Source organism: Panulirus ornatus, chromosome 69 (genome assembly GCF_036320965.1).
Source record: "Panulirus ornatus isolate Po-2019 chromosome 69, ASM3632096v1, whole genome shotgun sequence".
Classification (NCBI taxonomy): domain Eukaryota; kingdom Metazoa; phylum Arthropoda; class Malacostraca; order Decapoda; family Palinuridae; genus Panulirus; species Panulirus ornatus.
Genome location: NC_092292.1, coordinates 21,971,668 through 21,995,419, shown reverse-complemented (window position 1 = coordinate 21,995,419; position 23,752 = coordinate 21,971,668). Strand labels below are relative to the sequence as shown.

The window sequence follows — 23,752 nt, the reverse complement described above, 5'->3', positions numbered from 1 at the left end:
CCCACTCTTCTCATGCCACAAGCATCTTTTGCGCAATCCATCACTGATTCCCTAAATACATCCCATTCCTCCCCCACTCCCCTTACTTCCATTGTTCTCACCTTTTTCCATTCTGTACTCAGTCTCTCCTGGTACTTCCTCACACAAGTCTCCTTCCCAAGCTCACTTACTCTCACCACCCTCTTCACCCCAACATTCACTCTTCTTTTCTGAAAACCCATACAAATCTTCACCTTAGCCTCCACAAGATAATGATCAGACATCCCTCCAGTTGCACCTCTCAGCACATAACATCCAAAAGTCTCTCTTTCGCGCGCCTGTCAATTAACACGTAATCCAATAACGCTCTCTGGCCATCTCTACTACTTACATACGTATACTTATGTATATCTCGCTTTTTAAACCAGGTATTCCCAATCATCAGTCCTTTTTCAGCACATAAATCTACAAGCTCTTCACCATTTCCATTTACAACACTGAACACTCCATGTATACCAATTATTCCCTCAACTGCCACATTACTCACCTTTGCATTCAAATCACCCATCACTATAACCCGGTCTCGTGCATCAAAACCACTAACACACTCATTCAGCTGCTCCCAAAACACTTGCCTCTCATGATCTTTCTTCTCGTGCCCAGGTGCATATACACCAATAATCACCCATCTCTCTCCATCAACTTTCAGTTTTACCCATATTAATCGAGAATTTACTTTCTTACATTCTATCACATACTCCCACAACTCCTGTTTCAGGAGTACTGCTACTCCTTCCCTTGCTCTTGTCCTCTCACTAACCCCTGACTTTACTCCCAAAACATTCCCAAACCACTCTTCCCCTTTACCCTTTAGCTTCGTTTCACCAAGAGCCAAAACATCCAGTTCCTTTCCTCAAACATACTACCTATCTCTCCTTTTTTCACATCTTGGTTACATCCACACACATTTAGACACCCCATATATATATATATATATATATATATATATATATATATATATCCCCTGGGGATAGGGGATTAAGAATACTTCCCACGTATTCCCTGCGTGTCGTAGAAGGCGACTAAAAGGGGAGGGAGCGGGGGGCTGGAAATCCTCCCCTCTCGTTTTTTTTTTTTTTTTTTTTTTTCAATTTTCCAAAAGAAGGAACAGAGAATTGGGCCAGGTGAGGGTATTCCCTCAAAGGCCCAGTCCTCTGTTCTTAACGCTACCTCGCTAATGCGGGAAATGGCGAATAGTTTGAAAGATATATATATATATATATATATATATATATATATATATATATATATATATATATATATATATATATATATATATAATTTTTTTTTTTTTTTTTTGCTTTGTCGCTGTCTCCCGCGTTTGCGAGGTAGCCCAAGGAAACAGACGAAAGAAATGGCCCAACCCACCCCCATACACATGTATATACATACGTCCACACACGCAAATATACATACCTACACAGCTTTCCATGGTTTACCCCAGTCGCTTCACATGCCTTGATTCACTCCACTGACAGCACGTCAACCCCGGTATACCACATCGCTCCAATTCACTCTATTCCTTGCCCTCCTTTCACCCTCCTGCATGTTCAGGCCCCGATCACACAAAATCTTTTTCACTCCATCTTTCCACTTCCAATTTGGTCTCCCTCTTCTCCTCGTTCCCTCCACCTCCGACACATATATTCTCTTGGTCAATCTTTCCTCACTCATTCTCTCCATGTGCCCGAACCATTTCAAAACACCCTCTTCTGCTCTCTCAACCACGCTCTTTTTATTTCCACACATCTCTCTTACCCTTACGTTACTTACTCGATCAAACCACCTCACACCACACATTGTCCTCAAACATCTCATTTCCAGCACATCCATCCTCCTGCGCACAACTCTATCCATAGCCCACGCCTCGCAACCATACAACATTGTTGGAACCACTATTCCTTCAAACATACCCATTTTTGCTTTCTGAGATATTGTTCTCGACTTCCACACATTCTTCAAGGCTCCCAGAATTTTCGCCCCCTTCCCCACCCTATGATCCACTTCCGCTTCCATGGTTCCATCCGCTGCCAGATCCACTCCCAGATATCTAAAACACTTCACTTCCTCCAGTTTTTCTCCATTCAAACTCACCTCACAATTGACTTGACCCTCAACCCTACTGTACCTAATAACCTTGCTCTTATTCACATTTACTCTTAACTTTCTTCTTCCACACACTTTACCAAACTCAGTCACCAGCTTCTGCAGTTTCTCACATGAATCAGCCACCAGCGCTGTATCATCAGCGAACAACAACTGACTCACTTCCCAAGCTCTCTCATCCCCAACAGACTTCATACTTGCCCCTCTTTCCAAAACTCTTGCATTCACCTCCCTAACAACCCCATCCATAAACAAATTAAACAACCATGGAGACATCACACACCCCTGCCGCAAACCTACATTCACTGAGAACCAATCACTTTCCTCTCTTCCTACACGTACACATGCCTTACATCCTCGATAAAAACTTTTCACTGCTTCTAACAACTTGCCTCCCACACCATATATTCTTAATACCTTCCACAGAGCATCTCTATCAACTCTATCAAAAGCCTTCTCCAGATCCATAAATGCTACATACAAATCCATTTGCTTTTCTAAGTATTTCTCACATACATTCTTCAAAGCAAACACCTGATCCACACATCCTCTACCACTTCTGAAACCACACTGCTCTTCCCCAATCTGATGCTCTGTACATGCCTTCACCCTCTCAATCAATATCCTCCCGTATAATTTACCAGGAAAACTCAACAAACTTATACCTCTGTAATTTGAGCACTCACTCTTATCCCCTTTGCCTTTGTACAATGGCACTATGCACGCATTCCGCCAATCCTCAGGCACCTCACCATGAATCATAGATACATTAAATAACCTTACCAACCAGTCAACAATACAGTCACCCCCTTTTTTAATAAATTCCACTGCAATACCATCCAAACCTGCTGCCTTGCCGGCTTTCATCTTCCGCAAAGCTTTTACTACCTCTTCTCTGTTTACCAAATCATTTTCCCTAACCCTCTCACTTTGCACACCACCGCGACCAAAACACCCTATATCTGCCACTCTATCATCAAACACATTCAACAAACCTTCAAAATACTCACTCCATCTCCTTCTCACATCACCACTACTTGTTATCACCTCCCCATTTGCGCCCTTCACTGAAGTTCCCATTTGCTCCCTTGTCTTACGCACTTTATTTACCTCCTTCCAGAACATATTTTTATTCTCCCTAAAATTTAATGATACTCTCTCACCCCAGCTCTCATTTGCCCTTTTTTTCACCTCTTGCACCTTTCTCTTGACCTCCTGTCTCTTTCTTTTATACATCTCCCACTCAATTGCATTTTTTCCCTGCAAAAATCGTCCAAATGCCTCTCTCTTCTCTTTCACTAATACTCTTACTTCTTCATCCCACCACTCACTACCCTTTCTAATCAACCCACCTCCCACTCTTCTCATGCCACAAGCATCTTTTGCGCAATCCATCACTGATTCCCTAAATACATCCCATTCCTCCCCCACTCCCCTTACTTCCATTGTTCTCACCTTTTTCCATTCTGTACTCAGTCTCTCCTGGTACTTCCTCACACAAGTCTCCTTCCCAAGCTCACTTACTCTCACCACCCTCTTCACCCCAACATTCACTCTTCTTTTCTGAAAACCCATACAAATCTTCACCTTAGCCTCCACAAGATAATGATCAGACATCCCTCCAGTTGCACCTCTCAGCACATTAACATCCAAAAGTCTCTCTTTCGCGCGCCTGTCAATTAACACGTAATCCAATAACGCTCTCTGGCCACCTCTCCTACTTACATAAGTATACTTATGTATATCTCGCTTTTTAAACCAGGTATTCCCAATCAACAGTCCTTTTTCAGCACATAAATCTACAAGCTCTTCACCATTTCCGTTTACAACACTGAACACCCCATGTATACCAATTATTCCCTCAACTGCCACATTACTCACCTTTGCATTCAAATCTCCCATCACTATAACCCGGTCTCGTGCATCAAAACCACTAACACACTCATTCAGCTGCTCCCAAAACACTTGCCTCTCATGATCTTTCTTCTCATGCCCAGGTGCATATGCACCAATAATCACCCATCTCTCTCCATCAACTTTCAGTTTCACCCATATCAATCGAGAATTTACTTTCTTACATTCTATCGCATACTCCCACAACTCCTGTTTGAGGAGTATTGCTACTCCTTCCCTTGCTCTTGTCTTCTCACTAACCCCTGACTTTATTCCCAAGTCATTCCCAAACCACTCTTCCCCTTTACCCTTGAGCTTCGTTTCACTCAGAGCCAAAACATCCAGGTTCCTTTCCTCAAACATACTACCTATCTCTCCTTTTTTCACATCTTGGTTACATCCACACACATTTAGGCACCCCAATCTGAGCCTTCGAGGAGGATGAGCACTCCCCGCGTGACTCCTTCTTCTGTTTCCCATTTTAGAAGGTTAAAAGAAAATATATATATATATATATATATATATATATATATATATATATATATATATATATATATATATATGTGTGTGTGTGTGTGTGTGTGTGTGTGTGTGTGTGTGTGTGTGTGTGTGTGCGCGCGCGCGTGTGGAAGGGTGGAATGATGAACACACGAGTAAGCAAGGAATCGTATATTCTATAATTCAATTCATGAGCTTCTTCAAAATGTGGAATAAGCTTATGTAGTGAAACGTTAAAGAATATACACTTCCTTACTTACTGCGTGTTTCATCACTCCACCCTTCCACTTATCTGTCATGGACACGTGCAATATATATTATATATATATTGGATAGGGGAGAAAGAATACTTCCCACGCATTCCTCACGTGTTGTAGAAGGCGACTAAAGGGGACGGGAGCGGGGGGCCAGAAACCCTCCCCTCCTTGTATTTTAACTTTCTAAAAGGGGAAACAGAAGAAGGAGTCACGCGAGGAGTGCTCATCCTCCTCGAAGGCTCAGATTGGGGTGTCTAAATGTGTGTGGATGTAACCAAGATGAGAAAAAAGGAGAGATAGGTAGTATGTTTGAGGAAAGGAACCTGGATGTTTTGGCTCTGAGTGAAACGAAGCTCAAGGGTAAAGGGGAAGAGTGGTTTGGGAATGCCTTGGGAGTAAAGTCAGGGGATAGTGAGAGGACAAGAGCAAGGGAAGGAGTAGCACTACTCCTGAATCAGGAGTTGAGGGAGTATGTGATAGAGTGTAAGAAAGTAAATTCTAGATTGATATGGGTAAAACTGAAAGTTGATGGAGAGAGATGGGTGATTATTGGTGCATATGCACCTGGGCATGAGAAGAAAGATCATGAGAGGCAAGTGTTTTGGGAGCAGCTGAATGAGTGTGTTACTGGTTTTGATGCACAAGACCGGGTTATAGTGATGGGTGATTTGAATGCAAAGGTGAGTAATGTGGCAGTTGAGGGAATAACTGGTATACATGGAGTGTTCAGTGCTGTAAATGGAAATGGTGAAGAGCTTGTGGATTTATGTGCTGAAAAAGGACTGGTGATTGGGAATACCTGGTTTAAGAAGCGAGATATACATAAGTATACGTATGTAAGTAGGAGAGATGGCCAGAGCGCGTTATTGGATTATGTGTTAATTGATAGACTCACTTCCCAAGCTCTCTCATTCACAACAGACTGCATACTTGCCCCTCTTTCCAAAACTCTTGCATTCACCTCCCTGACAACCCCATCCATAAACAAATTAAACAACCGTGGAGACATCATGCACCCCTGCTACAAACCAACATTCACTGAGAACCAATCACTTTCCTCTCTTCCTACACATACACATGCCTTACATCCTCGATAAAAACTTTTCACTGCTTCTAACAACTTGCCTCCCACACAATATATTCTTAATACCTTCCACAGAGCATCTCTATCAACTCTATCATATGCCTTCTCCAAATCCATAAATGCTACATACAAATCCATTTGCATATCTAAGTATTTCTCAAATACATTCTTCAAAGCAAACACCTGATCCACACATCCTCTACCACTTCTGAAACCACACTGCTCTTCCCCAATCTGATGCTCTGTACATGCCTTCACCCTCTCAATCAATACCTTTGTAATTTAAGCACTCACTTTTATCCCCTTTGCCTTTGAGCAATGGCACTATGCAAGCATTCCACCAATCCTGAGGCACCTCACCATGAGTCATACACACATCAAATAACCTTACCAACCAGTCAACAATACAGTCACCTCCTTTTTTAATAAATTCCACTGCAATACCATCCAAACCCGCTGCCTAGGCGAATATAGTACATAATGATGCACACTTTCATAGAACACATAATTCTCTCCAACAGTTAAGAACTTAAACCCAGGACCTTTGCGTGGTAATCAGGAATGCTAACCACTCGGCTATGATCACCCCTAATAGGGAAACGACTATTCAGCTATAAGTAATCGAGTACCCTTCGTCTCACATGCATGAGCAATGGGGTCTACACCGGTCTATGTAAATGCGACCTTGTACGGTAAGGTTTTATAAAATGCAAGCTGCTGGTGATATGAACCTGATGGGCTTTGACTGGTCTAGACCTTGTTGCTCATGGATGCGAGACGAAGGATATAACTGAATATTCGTTTCCCTATTGGGGATGATCATAGCCAAGCGATTAGAGTTCCCAGCTTATGAATTTCACAGTCTAAGAATGCCAATGTACTGTCTATCTCAGTTTCAAGAGTGAACTTTAATGAATCTACCAAACAATTCAAATTGGGGATAGGGGTGAAAGAATACTTCCCACGTATTCCTCGAGTGTCGTAGAAGGCGACTAGAGGGGACAGGAGTGGGGGGCCAGAAATCCTCCCCTCCTTGTATTTTTTTAACTTTCTAAAATGGGAAACAGAAGAAGAGAGTCATGCAGGGAGTGCTCATCCTCCTCAAAGGCTCAGACTGGGGTGTCTAAATGTGTGTGGATGTAACCAAGATGTGAAAAAAAGGAGAGATAGGTAGTATGTTTGAGGAAAGGAACCTGGATGTTTTGGCTCTGAGTGAAACGAAGCTAAAGGGTAAAGGGGAAGAGTGGTTTGGGAATGTCTTGGGAGTAAAGTCAGGGGTTAGTGAGAGGACAAGAGCAAGGGAAGGAGTAGCAGTACTCCTGAAACAGGAGTTGTGGGAGTATGTGATAGAATGTAAGAAAGTAAATTCTCGATTAATATGGGTAAAACTGAAAGTTGATGGAGAGAGATGGGTGATTATTGGTGCATATGCACCTGGGCATGAGAAGAAAGATCATGAGAGGCAAGTGTTTTGGGAGCAGCTGAATGAGTGTGTTAGTGGTTTTGATGCACGAGACCGGGTTATAGTGATGGGTGATTTGAATGCAAAGGTGAGTAACGTGGCAGTTGAGGGAATAATTGGTATACATGGGGTGTTCAGTGTTGTAAATGGAAATGGTGAAGAGCTTGTAAATTTATGTGCTGAAAAAGGACTGGTGATTGGGAATACCTGGTTTAAAAAGCGAGAGATACATAAGTATACGTATGTAAGTAGGAGAGATGGCCAGAGAGCGTTATTGGATTACGTGTTAATTGACAGGCGCGCGAAAGAGAGACTTTTGGATGTTAATGTACTGAGAGGTGCAACTGAAGGGATGTCTGATCATTATCTTGTGGAGGCTAAGGTGAAGATTTGTATGGGTTTTCAGAAAAGAAGAGTGAATGTTGGGGTGAAGAGGGTGGTGAGAGTAAGTGAGCTTGGGAAGGAGACTTGTGTGAGGAAGTACCAGGAGAGACTGAGGACAGAATGGAAAAAGGTGAGAACAATGGAAGTAAGGGGAGTGGGGGAGGAATGGGATGTATTTAGGGAATAAGTGACAGATTGCGCAAAAGATGCTTGTGGCATGAGAAGAGTGGGAGGTGGGTTGATTCGAAAGGGTAGTGAGTGGTGGGATGAAGAAGTAAGAGTATTAGTGAAAGAGAAGAGAGAGGCATTTGGACGACTTTTTGCAGGGAAAAAATGCAATTGAGTGGGAGATGTATAAAAGAAAGAGACAGGAGGTCAAGAGAAAGGTGCAAGAGGTGAAAAAGAGGGCAAATGAGAGTTGGGGTGAGAGAGTATCATTAAATTTTAGGGAGAATAAAAAGATGTTCTGGAAGGAGGTAAATAAAGTGCGTAAGACAAGGGAGCAAATGGGAACTTCAGTGAAGGGCGCAAATGGGGAGGTGATAACAAGTAGTGGTGATGTGAGAAGGAGATGGAGTGAGTATTTTGAAGGTTTGTTGAATGTGTTTGATGACAGAGTGGCAGATATAGGGTATTTTGGTCGAGGTGGTGTGCAAAGTGAGGGTTAGGGAAAATGACATGGTAAACAGAGAGGAGGTAGTGAAAGCTTTGCGGAAGATGAAAGCCGGCAAGGCAGCAGGTTTGGATGGTATTGCAGTGGAATTTATTAAAAAAGGGGGTGACTGTATTATTGACTGGTTGGTAAGGTTATTTAATGTATGTATGACTCATGGTGAGGTGCCTGAGGATTGGCGGAATGCGTGCATAGTGCCATTGTACAAAGGCAAAGGGGATAAGAGTGAGTGCTCAAATTACAGAGGTATAAGTTTGTCGAGTATTCCTGGTAAATTATATGGGAGGGTATTGATTGAGAGGGTGAAGGAATGTACAGAGCATCAGATTGTGGAAGAGCAGTGTGGTTTCAGAAGTGGTAGAGGATGTGTGGATCAGGTGTTTGCTTTGAAGAATGTATGTGAAAAATACTTAGAAAAGCAAATGGATCTGTATGTAGCATTTATGGATCTGGAGAAGGCATATGATAGAGTTGATAGAGATGCTCTGTGGAAGGTATTAAGAATATATGGTGTGGGAGGCAAGTTGTTAGAAACAGTGAAAAGTTTTTATCGAGGATGTAAGGCATGTGTACGTGTAGGAAGAGAGGAAAGTGATTGGTTCTCAGTGAATGTAGGTTTGCGGCAGGGGTGTGTGATGTCTCCATGGTTGTTTAATTTGTTTATGGATGGGGTTGTTAGGGAGGTGAATGCAAGAGTTTTGGAAAGAGGGGCAAGTATGAAGTCTGTTGGGGATGAGAGAGCTTGGGAAGTGAGTCAGTTGTTGTTCGCTGATGATACAGCGCTGGTGGCTGATTCATGTGAGAAACTGCAGAAGCTGGTGACTGAGTTTCGTAAACTGTGTGAAAGAAGAAAGTTAAGAGTAAATGTGAATAAGAGCAAGGTTATTAGGTACAGTAGGGTTGAGGGTCAAGTCAATTGGGAGGTAAGTTTGAATGGAGAAAAACTGGAGGAAGTAAAGTGTTTTAGATATCTGGGAGTGGATCTGGCAGCGGATGGAACCATGGAAGCGGAAGTGGATCATAGGGTGGGGGAGGGGGCGAAAATTCTGGGAGCCTTGAAGAATGTGTGGAAGTCGAGAACATTATCTCGGAAAGCAAAAATGGGTATGTTTGAAGGAATAGTGGTTCCAACAATGTTGTATGGTTTCAAGGCGTGGGCTATGGATAGAGTTGTGCGCAGGAGGATGGATGTACTAGAAATGAGATATTTGAGGACAATGTGTGGTGTGAGGTGGTTTGATCGAGTAAGTAACGTAAGGGTAAGAGAGATGTGTGGAAATAAAAAGAGCGTGGTTGAGAGAGCAGAAGAGGGTGTTTTGAAATGGTTTGGGCACATGGAGAGAATGAGTGAGGAAAGATTGACCAAGAGGATATATGTGTCGGAGGTGGAGGGAACGAGGAGAAGTGGGAGACCAAATTGGAGGTGGAAAGATGGAGTGAAAAAGATTTTGTGTGATTGCGGCCTGAACATGCAGGAGGGTGAAAGGAGGGCAAGGAATAGAGTGAATTGGATTGATGTGGTATATCGGGGTTGACGTGCTGTCAGTGGATTGAATCAGGGCATGTGAAGTGTCTGGGGTAAACCATGGAAAGCTGTGTAGGTATGTATATTTGCATGTGTGGACGTATGTATATACATGTGTATGGGGGTGGGTTGGGCCATTTCTTTCGTCTGTTTCCTTGCGCTACCTCGCAAACGCGGGAGACAGCGACAAAGCAAAAAAAAAAAAAAAAAAAAGAAATATATCTTAATCTTAATCAACTGGCCACAAACAAAGATTATGATCAACATACCTGTACCATTTGACATTACTTGGGTAGGATGTTATTATTTTGGTTTCAAAATATCCATATATATAAATTACTTAAGAGGGCTGAGAAAGGATTCCCATACTTATATAAAACTAGTGTACAAACACTATCATTAAACTGAAACTTACAATATTTAACACAGTTTAATTAACCCTAAAATTGTACTTGTACGCAGTGGTAAAATATGTCTGTCAAGCTCTTCCGCCAAAAACTCCTATAAATCATCAATATCGACTTTGATGAATTATGACACATCAAAACTGATAAGCTTAAATCAATAATGCTAGAAGAAAGGGTAGCAGCATCACTACCGATTTAATGGTATCATGAACCAAAAAAATAAAATAAAATTACAGTCCGATATTTTGAGGACAAAGTCAGAGTTGTTGAAGTGGCAGGATCAAATGAGGCACACGATAAATTGCAGAGACTGAATTCGTTTGTGACTAATTTTTTTCTCAGCAGAACTTTGTTATCTTCCAGACCATCAGCCTGGTTCTATCATAACCAAGCCTTTACTCCAGTCTACCAAAGCTAAGCCTTTACTACAGTCTAGCATAGCCAAACCTTTACTCCAGTCTAGCATAACCAAGCCTTACTCCAGTTTATCATAAACAAGCCTTTACTTCAGACTAGCATAACCAAGCCTTTAATCCAGTCAGCATAACCAAGCCTTTACTCCAGTTGACACACAACCAAGCCTTTACTCCAGTTTATCATAACCAAGCCTTTACTCCAGTCTAGCATAACCAAGCCTTTAATCCAGTCTAGCATAACCAAGCTTTTACTCCAGTTGAGCACAACCAAGCCTTTACTCCAGTCTATCATACCCAAGCCTTTACTCCAGTTATCATAAACAAGCCTTTACTACAGTCTAGAATAACCAAGCCATTACTCCAGTGTAGCATAACCAAGCCTTTACTCCAGTTATCATACAAACCTTTACTACAGTCTAGCATAACCAAGCCTTCACTCCAGTTATCATACAAGACTTTTACTACAGTCTAGCATAACCAAGCCATTACTCCAGTGTAGCATAACCAAGCCTTTACTACAGTCTAGCATAACCAAGCCATTACTCCAGTGTAGCATAACGAAGCCTTTCACACTGACAGAGGAATCCTCCTACAACAAAGGTTTCTCTTACCACCCTAGCACAGCATTCCCTGCATCAGAGGCACAATAGGTCACTACAGTTCATCTACCCCGACCCCGTCTCCCTAAGTTTTTGAGTTCCGCCAACTCAATCACACCGCTCACCCCTTTCATAAAGGCTAATTACTTCCCCTAAAACCCCCCCCGCCCCCAACCCATCCTCTGAATTCATTCATAAAAGGAATTTCAACAATTTCGTCAATTAATGCAATATTTCCGATGCATGAAATTTTAATTTTTGTCGTTACAAGGACATTTAATTTTTTCATCTTCATTACTTTTCCTTTAAAACTAATGAGATACATCATATTTTCTCCGAATAACATTTCAGGCATATATACACCATATACATTACATTTATGTGTGTGTGTGTGGGTATATATATATATATATATATATATATATATATATATATATATATATATATATATATACATATATATATATATATTTTTTTTTTTTTGCTTTGTCGCTGTCTCCCGCGTTTGCGAGGTAGCGCAAGGAAACAGACGAAAGAAATGGCCCAACCCACCCCCATACACATGTATATACATATGTCCACACACGCAAATATACATACCTACACAACTTTCCATGGTTTACCCCAGACGCTTCACATGCCTTGATTCAATCCACTGACAGCACATCAACCCCGGTATACCACATCGCTCCAATTCACTCTATTCCTTGCCCTCCTTTCACCCTCCTGCATGTTCAGGCATCGATCACACAAAATTTTTTCACTCCATCTTTCCACCTCCAATTTAGTCTCCCTCTTCTCCTCGTTCCCTCCACCTCCGACACATATATCCTCTTGGTCAATCTTTCCTCACTCATTCTCTCCATGTGACCAAACCATTTTAAAACACCCTCTTCTGCTTTCTCAACCACGCTCTTTTTATTTCCACACATCTCTCTTACCCTTACGTTACTTACTCGATCAAACCACCTCACACCACACATTGTCCTCAAACATCTCATTTCCAGCACATCCATCCTCCTGCGCATAACTCTATCCATAGTCCACGCCTCGCAACCATACAACATTGTTGGAACCACTATTCCTTCAAACATACCCATTTTTGCTTTCCGAGATAATGTTCTCGACTTCCATACATTCTTCAAGACTCCCAGAATTTTCGCCCCCTCCCTCACCCTATGATCAACTTCCGCTTCCATGGTTCCATCCGCTGCCAGATCCACTCCCAGATATCTAAAACACTTCACTTCCTCCAGTTTTTCTCCATTCAAACTCACCTCCCAATTGACTTGACCCTCAACCCTACTGTACCTAATAACCTTGCTCTTATTCACATTTACTCTTAACTTTCTTCTTTCACACACTTTACCAAACTCAGTCACCAGCTTCTGCAGTTTCTCACATGAATCAGCCACCAGCGCTGTATCATCAGCGAACAACAACTGACTCACTTCCCAAGCTCTCTCATCCCCAACAGACTTCATACTTGCCCCTCTTTCCAAAACTCTTGCATTCACCTCCCTAACAACCCCATCCATAAACAAATTAAACAACCATGGAGACATCACACACCCCTGCCGCAAACCTACATTCACTGAGAACCAATCACTTTCCTCTCTTCCTACACGTACATATGCCTTACATCCTCGATAAAAACTTTTCACTGCTTCTAACAACTTGCCTCCCACACCATATATTCTTAATACCTTCCACAGAGCATCTCTATCAACTCTATCATATGCCTTCTCCAGATCCATAAATGCTACATACAAATCCATTTGCTTTTCTAAGTATTTCTCACATACATTCTTCAAAGCAAACACCTGATCCACACATCCTCTACCACTTCTGAAACCACACTGCTCTTCCCCAATCTGATGCTCTGTACATGCCTTCACCCTCTCAATCAATACCCTCCCATATAATTTACCAGGAATACTCAACAAACTTATACCTCTGTAATTTGAGCACTCACTCCTATCCCCTTTGCCTTTGTACAATGGCACTATGCACGCATTCCGCCAATCCTCAGGCACCTCACCATGAGTCATACATACATTCAATAACCTTACCAACCAGTCAACAATACAGTCACCCACTTTTTTAATAAATTCCACTGCAATACCATCCAAACCTGCTACCTTGCCGGCTTTCATCTTCCGCAAAGCTTTTACTACCTCTTCTCTGTTTACCAAATCATATTCCCTAACCCTCTCACTTTGCACACCACCTCGACCAAAACACCCTATATCTGCCGCTCTATCATCAAACACATTCAACAAACCTTCAAAATACTCACTCCATCTCCTTCTCACATCACCACTTACATGCCTTACATCCTCGATAAAAACTTTTCACTGCTTCTAACAACTTTCCTCCCACACCATATATTCTTAATACCTTCCACAGAGCATCTCTATCAACTCTATCATATGCCTTCTCCAGATCCATAAATGCTACATACAAATCCATTTGCTTTTCTAAGTATTTCTCACATACATTCTTCAAAGCAAACACCTGATCCACACATCCTCTACCACTTCTGAAACCACACTGCTCTTCCCCAATCTGATGCTCTGTACATGCCTTCACCCTCTCAATCAATACCCTCCCACATAATTTACCAGGAATACTCAACAAACTTATACCTCTGTAATTTGAGCACTCACTCTTATCCCCTTTGCCTTTGTACAATGGCACTATGCACGCATTCCGCCAATCCTCAGGCACCTCACCATGAGTCATACATACATTAAATAACCTTATCAACCTTATCCCCAGGGATAATATACATATATATATATACACATACACACACACACACACACACACACACACACACACACATATATACATATGAAAAATGTAAGAAACAATTTAGAAAACTGAAACTTCTAGCTTGAAATGAAGAGAAAAAATGAATGTCACATAATGGTTCAACCTCTGGCTATGGAAAAAGGAAATGTTTAATTTATTTACACAAAAGTCAATAGTAGTTCTCATCAATTTAACCACTGTATCAATAAGCTTCAATGTCTAAGCTAAATTTTTTCCAATTTCTGGGGAAGTCTGTCAGTGTATCGAGACAGACTTCCCCAGAACTTTTTTAAAGGGGAAGTAAATGTTTATAGTTGTGTTACTGGAGTGATAGTATTCATACATGGTGCTTTGACAAGAAAATAGTGATATATATATATATATATATATATATATATATATATATATATATATATATATATATATATATATATCCCTGGGGATAGGGGAGAAAGAATACTTCCCACGTATTCCCTGCGTGTCGTAGAAGGCGACTAAAAGAGGAGGGAGCGGGGGGCTGGAAATCCTCCCCTCTCAATTTTTTTTAATTTTCCAAAAGAAGGAACAGAGAAGGGGGCCAGGTGAGGATATTCCCTCAATGGCCCAGTCCTCTGTTCTTAACGCTACCTCGCTAACGCGGGAAATGGCGAATAGTTTGAAAAAAAAAAAAAAAAAAATATATATATATATATATATATATATATATATATATATATATATATATATATATTGGAGGTGAGTTTGAATGGAGAAAAACTGGAGGAAGTGAAGTGTTTTAGATATCTGGGAGTGGATCTGGCAGCGGATGGAACCATGGAAGCGGAAGTGGATCATAGGGTGGGGGAGGGGGCGAAAATTTTGGGAGCCTTGAAGAATGTGTGGAAGTCGAGAACATTATCCCGGAAAGCAAAAATGGGTATGTTTGAAGGAATAGTAGTTCCAACAATGTTGTATGGTTGCGAGGCGTGGGCTATGGATAGAGTTGTGCGCAGGAGGATGGATGTGCTGGAAATGAGATGTTTGAGGACAATGTGTGGTGTGAGGTGGTTTGATCGAGTAAGTAACGTAAGGGTAAGAGAGATGTGTGGAAACAAAAAGAGCGTGGTTGAGAGAGCAGAAGAGGGTGTTTTGAAATGGTTTGGGCACATGGAGAGAATGAGTGAGGAAAGATTGACCAAGAGGATATATGTGTCGGAGGTGGAGGGAACGAGGAGAAGAGGGAGACCAAATTGGAGGTGGAAAGATGGAGTGAAAAGGATTTTGTGTGATCGGGGCCTGAACATGCAGGAGGGTGAAAGGAGGGCAAGGAATAGAGTGAATTGGAGCGATGTGGTATACAGGGGTTGACGTGCTGTCAGTGGATTGAATCAAGGCATGTGAAGCGTCCGGGGTAAACCATGGAAAGCTGTGTAGGTATGTATATTTGCGTGTGTGGACGTGTGTATGTACATGTGTATGGGGGGGTTGGGCCATTTCTTTCGTCTGTTTCCTTGCACTACCTCGCAAACGCAGGAGACAGCGACAAAGTATAAAAAAAAAAAAAAATAATATATATATATATATATATATATATATATATATATATATATATATATATACATATATATATATATTTTTTCCTTATTTTTTTTTTGCTTTGTCGCTGTCTACCGCGTTTGCGAGGTAGCGCAAGGAAACAGACGAAAGAAATGGCCCAACCCACCCCCATACACATGTATATACATACGTCCACACACGCAAATATACATACCTACACAGCTTTCCATGGTTTACCCTACATGCTTCACATGCCCTAATTCAATCCACTGACAGCACGTCAACCCCGGTATACCACATCGATCCAATTCACTCTATTCCTTGCCCTCCTTTCACCCTCCTGCATGTTCAGGCCCCGATCACACAAAATCTTTTTCACTCCATCTTTCCACCCCCACTTTGGTTTCCCACTTCTCCTCGTTCCCTTCACCTCCGACACATATATCCTCTTGGTCAATCTTTCCTCACTCATTCTCTCCATGTGCCCAAACCATTTCAAAACACCCTCTTCTGCTCTCTCAACCACGCTCTTTTTATTTCCACACATCTCTCTTACCCTTACGTTACTTACTTGATCAAACCACCTCACACCACACATTGTCCTCAAACATCTCATTTCCAGCACATCCATCCTCCTGCGCACAACTCTATCCATAGCCCACGCCTCGCAACCATACAACATTGTTGGAACAACTATTCCTTGAAACATACCCATTTTTGCTTTCCGAGATAATGTTCTCGACTTCCACACATTCTTCAAGGCTCCCAGTTTTCGAAAGAGGGGCAAGTATGAGGTCTGTTGTGGATGAGAGAGCTTGGGAAGTGAGTCAGTTGTTGTTCGCTGATGATACAGCGCTGGTGGCTGATTCATGTGAGAAACTGCAGAAGCTGGTGACTGAGTTTGGTAAAGTGTGTGAAAGAAGAAAGTTAAGAGTAAATGTGAATAAGAGCAAGGTTATTAGGTACAGTAGGGTTGAGGGTCAAGTCAATTGGGAGGTAAGTTTGAATGGAGAAAAACTAGAGGAAGTAAAGTGTTTTAGATATCTGGGAGTGGATCTGGCAGCGGCTGGAACCAGGGAAGCGGAAGTGGATAATATATATATATATATATATATATATATATATATATATATATATATATATATATATATATATATATATTGAGGACAATGTGGGGTGTGAGGTGGTTTGATCGAGTAAGTAACGTAAGGGTAAGAGAGATGTGTGGAAATAAAAAGAGCGTGGTTGAGAGAGCAGAAGAGGGTGTTTTGAAATGGTTTGGGCACATGGAGAGAATGAGTGAGGAAAGATTGACCAAGAGGATATATGTGTCGGAGGTGGAGGGAACGAGGAGAAGAGGGAGATCAAATTGGAGGTGGAAAGATGGAGTGAAAAAGATTTTGTGTGATCGGGGCCTGACCATGCAGGAGGGTGAAAGGAGGGCAAGGAATAGAGTGAATTGGAGCGATGTGGTATACAGGGGTTGACGTGCTGTCAGTGAATTGAATCAAGGCATGTAAAGCTTCTGGGGTAAACCATGGAAAGCTGTGTAGGTATGTATATTTGCGTGTGTGGACGTGTGTATGTACATGTGTATGGGGGGGGTTGGGCCATTTCTTTCGTCTGTTTCCTTGCGCTACCTCGCAAACGCGGGAGACAGCGACAAAGTATAAAAAAAAAAAAAAAAAAAAAAAAAATTTTTATATATATATATATATATATATATATTTTTTTTTTTATTATACTTTTATGCTGAGAGGTGCAACTGGAGGGATGTCTGATCATTATCTTGTGGAGGCTAAGGTGAAGATTTGTATGGGTTTTCAGAAAAGAAGGTAAGTGAGCTTGAGAAGGAGACCTGTGTGAGGAAGTACCAGGAGAGACTGAGTACAGAATGGAAAAAGGTGAGAACAATGGAAGTAAGGGGAGTGGGGGAGGAATGGGATGTATTTAGGGAATCAGTGATGGATTGCGCAAAAGATGCTTGTGGCATGAGAAGAGTGGGAGGTGGGTTGATTAGAAAGGGTAGTGAGTGGTGGGATGAAGAAGTAAGAGTATTAGTGAAAGAGAAGAGAGAGGCATTTGGACGATTTTTGCAGGGAAAAAATGCAATTGAGTGGGAGATGTATAAAAGAAAGAGACAGGAGGTCAAGAGAAAGGTGCAAGAGGTGAAAAAAAGGGCAAATGAGAGTTGGGGTGAGAGAGTATCATTAAATTTTAGGGAGAATAAAAAGATGTTCTGGAAGGAGGTAAATAAAGTGCGTAAGACAAGGGAGCAAATGGGAACTTCAGTGAAGGGCGCAAATGGGGAGGTGATAACAAGTAGTGGTGATGTGAGAAGGAGATGGAGTGAGTATTTTGAAGGTTTGTTGAATGTGTTTGATGATAGAGTGGCAGATATAGGGTGTTTTGGTCGAGGTGGTGTGCGAAGTGAGAGGGTTAGGGAAAATGATTTGGTAAACAGAGAAGAGGTAGTGAAAGCTTTGCGGAAGATGAAAGCCGGCAAGGCAGCAGGTTTGGATGGTATTGCAGTGGAATTTATTAAAAAAAGGGGGTGACTGTATTGTTGACTGGTTGGTAAGATTATTTAATGTATGTATGACTCATGGTGAGGTGCCTGAGGATTGGCGGAATGCGTGCATAGTGCCACTGTACAAAGGCAAAGGGGATAAGAGTGAGTGCTCAAATTACAGAGGTATAAGTTTGTTGAGTATTCCTGGTAAATTATATGGGAGGGTATTGATTGAGAGGGTGAAGGCATGTACAGAGCATCAGATTGGGGAAGAGCAGTGTGGTTTCAGAAGTGGTAGAGGATGTGTGGATCAGGTGTTTGCTTTGAAGAATGTATGTGAGAAATACTTAGAAAAGCAAATGGATTTGTATGTAGCATTTATGGATCTGGAGAAGGCATATGATAAGAGTTGATAGAGATGCTCTGTGGAAGGTATTAAGAATATATGGTGTGGGAGGAAAGTTGTTAGAAGCAGTGAAAAGTTTTTATCGAGGATGTAAGGCATGTGTACGTGTAGGAAGAGAGGAAAGTGATTGGTTCTCAGTGAATGTAGGTTTGCGGCAGGGGTGTGTGATGTCTCCATGGTTGTTTAATTTGTTTATGGATGGGGTTGTTAGGGAGGTAAATGCAAGAGTTTTGGAAAGAGGGGCAAGTATGAAGTCTGTTGGGGATGAGAGAGCTTGGGAAGTGAGTCAGTTGTTGTTCGCTGATGATACAGCGCTGGTGGCTGATTCATGTGAGAAACTGCAGATGCTGGTGACTGAGTTTGGAAAAGTGTGTGGAAGAAGAAAGTTAAGAGTAAATGTGAATAAGAGCAAGGTTATTAGGTACAGTAGGGTTGAGGGTCAAGTCAATTGGGAGGTGAGTTTGAATGGAGAAAAACTGGAGGAAGTGAAGTGTTTTAGATATCTGGGAGTGGATCTAGCAGCGGATGGAACCATGGAAGCGGAAGTGGATCATAGGGTGGGGGAGGGGGCGAAAATTCTGGGGGCCTTGAAGAATGTGTGGAAGTCGAGAACATTATCTCGGAAAGCAAAAATGGGTATGTTTGAAGGAATAGTGGTTCCAACAATGTTGTATGGTTGCGAGGCATGGGCTATGGATAGAGTTGTGCACAGGAGGATGGATGTGCTGGAAATGAGATGTTTGAGGACAATGTGTGGTGTGAGGTGGTTTGATCGAGTGAGTAACGTAAGGGTAAGAGAGATGTGTGGAAATAAAAAGAGCGTGGTTGAGAGAGCAGAAGTGGTTTGGGCACATGGAGAGAATGATTGAGGAAAGATTGACCAAGAGGATATATGTGTCGGAGGTGGAGGGAACGAGGAGAAGAGGGAGACCAAATTGGAGGTGGAAAGATGGAGTGAAAAAGATTTTGTGTGATCGGGGCCTGAACATGCAGGAGGGTGAAAGGAGGGCAAGGAATAGAGTGAATTGGAGCGATGTGGTATACCGGGGTTGACGTGCTGTCAGTGGATTGAATCAAGGCACGTGAAGCGTCTGGGGTAAACCATGGAAAGCTGTGTAGGTTTGTATATTTGCGTGTGTGGACGTATGTATATACATGTGTATGGGGGTGGGTTGGGCCATTTCTTTCGTCTGTTTCCTTGCGCTACCTCGCAAACGCGGGAGACAGCGACAAAGTATAATAATAATAAAAAAAAAACAGAGGAGGTAGGAAAAGCTTTGCGGAAGATGAAAGCCAGCAAGGCAGCGGGTTTAGATGTTATTGCAGCGGAATCTATGAAAAAGGGGGCGACTGTATTGTTGACTGGTTGGTAAAGTTATTTAATGTATGTATGACTCATGGTGAGGTGGCTCAGGATTGGCGGAATGCTTGCATAGTGCCATTGTACAAAGGCAAAGGGAATAAAAGTGAGTGCTCAAATTACATAGGTATAAGTTTGTTGCATATTCCTGGGAAATCATATGGGAGGGTATTGATTGAGAGGGTGAAGGCATGTACAGAGCATCAGATTGGGGATGAGCAGTGTGGTTTCAGAAGAGGTAGAGGATGTGTGGATCAGGTGTTTGCTTTGAAGAATGTATGAGAAATACTTAGAAAAGCAATGGATTTGTATGTAGCATTTATGGATCTGGAGAAGGCATATGATAGAGTTGACAGAGATGCTCTGTGGAAGGTATTAAGAATATATGGTGTGGGAGGCAAGTTGTTAGAAGCAGTGAAAAGTTTTTATCGATGATGTAAGGCATGTGTAGGTAACCCCTTTGTAAGTCATGGAGCACCTTTACAAACCCACACATGCACATATGCATACATATGCATATATATATCAGCATGTACATGTATACATATATATACGTACACATATATCCCTGGGGATAGGGGATGAAGAATACTTCCCACGTATTCCCTGCGTGTCGTAGAAGGCGACTAAAAGGGGAGGGAGCATGAGGCTGGAAATCCTCCCCTCTCGTTTTTTTTTTTTTTTCCAAAAGAAGGAACAGAGGGGGGCCAGGTGAGGATATTCCACAAAGGCCCAGTCCTCTGTTCTTAACGCTACCTCGCTGATGCGGGAAATGGCGGATAGTTTAAAAGAATAAGAAAGTAGGTAGGAACATTACTAAGGAGCATTAGGTGAAAGTAGTTAGTAGGAATATTAGGTAGGTGCCTCTGTAAACAATGCACTAGAGATGCCCTCTCCCAGTGGCCTTTCAAGGGTAAGGCACTAAGGCTAAGAAGTGGCACTAGAGTTCACTCGTTAAGGAGAATCTATTGCCGTGGCCATCCCCCTTGAGGGAGTTCAAATTGGGAACAGGCATCAGGGATATAGATAGATATATAAATGTGGTATGACTAGATGGAATGAGGAAAGAAATGAGGAGGTGTATGAGAGATGCAGTATTGCAGGGAATGCAAAGGGAATGAATTATGGAGTGGCAGAGTGGGTGAAACACGATACTTTGAGATGGTTTGGGCATGTGGAAACAATGCAAGATGGGGAATTTACAAAGAGAAAGCATGATAGTACAATTAAAGGGTTTGGTGTGAGAGGAAGACTACCTGTGACATGGAGAAATAGAGTGGAAGTGCTAAAGGGAGAGAAATGGTGGAAGAAAGCATGCAATGGTGTATGCGAGGGAGGCATGGAAGGAGAGGGATAAGTGGAGACATTTTTGCCATGGCCATCCCATCAATGGGAGTTCCCAGAGGAAATGTGCATCGGAGATAAAGATATATACATAGGGTAAAACTGATCCATCCCATTAAATCTGGGTTAAAGTAGTTAAAGTAATGATAAGAGATAGATAGGTAGACACATTATGGTACATAACAGTAGTTAAAGTAATGATAAGAGATAGATAGGTAGACACATTATGGTACATAGCAGTACTCTTTATAGATTTACAATTATTTATCACAAAAGGAACAATTACAAGAGCCTAAAATTATTGCAAAATCTTTTCCATTACTTCAATTTTATGGCTCCCTGTGACTCCTCCATTTGGGTTTTCCTTCCTCACTGTTTAAGTCAATACCTCTGCCCTTTGGAATTTACATCTGCCCTTATGTAAAGTATCAAATTAAACTCAATATAAGAGAGTAAAGGAAATCATATTAATAAACAAACTTTCCTTTTTTCACTAACCATTACTGATTTAATTCTTCACCAGGGGAATCTACTCACCTTGGAACGTATTACACCATAGAGTTAAGTTCCTAATGAACACTCAAGTTCAACAGCCATTAGGGCTTCTATAATGATGATGTGGCAAATATGCACATATTTGATCATACCTTCAGTATGTAAAGTCTGCCCAATTCCAAATAGTTTGCTACTAAAGCAGTCAAGCCTAAACCTCACACACAAAAGATATCAGATGTGATATGGGTAATCAGATGGCAGATGTGATCAGGGTAATCAAATGGAAGGAAAAATTTATTATTCCTTAAAACTATTTTCTTATCCAGCTAAAACCAGGTTTACTAGGTTGGAATAGTTTTCACCTAAGAACAAAATGAATGACTCACACAAGAATGACATACATGTCACCAAATGTTACTAAACTGAACTATTAAGGTAAACAATAATGATCACATTTGGTTCCAATACCATAGGAAAATCACCTAGGAGATTTCCTTCCAGTTGTTGATTGGTGAAGAAAATGTGGTCAATTTGCAATTAATGTTTATGATGCAGTGAACTGCACTGTTCCTATTTTCAACTATACAGTACCCCTTGTTGAAGAACAAGATCTTTCTGTCAGACTTAAACCTCAGTTTCTCAAGATGGGGTGAAAATGTTGATGTCTGATTTTATGGGGTATATCTTGTTGTCATTTTCCATCTTTAAAACACTAATCTGTCTTCCTCCTCCTGTGTTCTCTGAAAATCTTTGTTTTCTGGATCTGTTTCTTCTTCAGCCCCCCATAGCCACCACCACCACCACGTCTGGATAGCAGTCGTCTGCTTTTTGAAAAGCCCAAATCAACAAATGGAGGTACATGAAAACCAAAGCACTTGGCAACCTGGAAGAGAAAATTGCAAATGGATTGAGTTTGAATACTTAAAAACTAGCCATAGCTTATGACAGTTTGAAATGTCTAAGTATAATGAAGCTGCAAGTCCTATAATTACTGGTCATGGCTTTGCTCAGAGAGCAAAAATGGGTATGTTTGAAGGAATAGTGGTTCCAATTATGTTATATGGTTGCGAGGCATGGGCTATAGGTAGGGTTGTGCGGAGGAGGGTGGATGTGTTGGAAATGAAATGCTTGAGGACAATACGTGGTGTGACATGGTTTGATCGAGAAAGTAATAAAAGTTTAAGAGAGATGTGTGGTAATAAAAAGAGTGTGGTTGAGAGAGCAGAAGAGGGTGTATTGAAATGGTTTGGTCACATGGAGAGAATGAGTGAGGAAAGATTGACAAAGAGGATACACGTGTGAGAGGTAGAGGGAACGAGGAGAAGTGGGAGACCAAATTAGAGGTGGAAGGATGGAGTGAAAAAGATTTTGAGCGATCTGGGCCTGAACATACAGGAGGGAGAAAGGCATGCAAGGAATAGGGTGAACTGGAATAATGTGGTATACCAGGGTGGGTGTGCTATCAATGGATTGAACCAGGGCATGTGAAGCATCTGGGGTAAACCATGGAAAGTTTTGTGGGGCCTGGATGTGGAAAGGGAGCAGTGGTTTCGGTGCATTACACACAACAGCTAGAGCTTGAGTATGAACGAATGTGGCCTTTGTTGTCTTTTCCTAGTGCTACCTCGTGTGCGCGCGGGAGGAGGGGGTGCCATTTCATGTGTGGTGGGGTGGCAACGGGAATGGATGAAGGTAGCAAGTATGAATATGTACATGTGTATATATGTACAGGTCTTTCTTTCTTTTTCTTTCAAACTATTCGCCATTTCCCGCGTTAGCGAAGTAGCGTTAAGAACAGAGGACTGGGCCTTTGAGGGAATATCCTCACCTGGAACCCTTCTCTGTTCCTGCTTTTGGAAAAAAAAAAAATGTTGAAATGTAAGTATATGTGTGTGTGTGTGGGCATTTATGTATATACATGTGTATGGGGGTGAGTTGG

General features: G+C 41.8%; 1 protein-coding gene across 1 annotated transcript in view; it reads right to left on the bottom strand.

Moving 5' to 3' along the window:
• Window positions 1-22,343: 22,343 nt before the first annotated feature.
• The window catches only part of pit (probable ATP-dependent RNA helicase pitchoune), a 65,626-nt gene continuing 64,217 nt past the window's right edge, over window positions 22,344-23,752 (bottom strand). Inside the window, exon 12 of the mRNA XM_071660315.1 lies at window positions 22,344-22,696. Within this exon, the coding sequence (XP_071516416.1) occupies window positions 22,526-22,696 (171 nt within the window). The 3' untranslated portion in view covers window positions 22,344-22,525. The remainder of the gene's footprint in view (window positions 22,697-23,752) is intronic.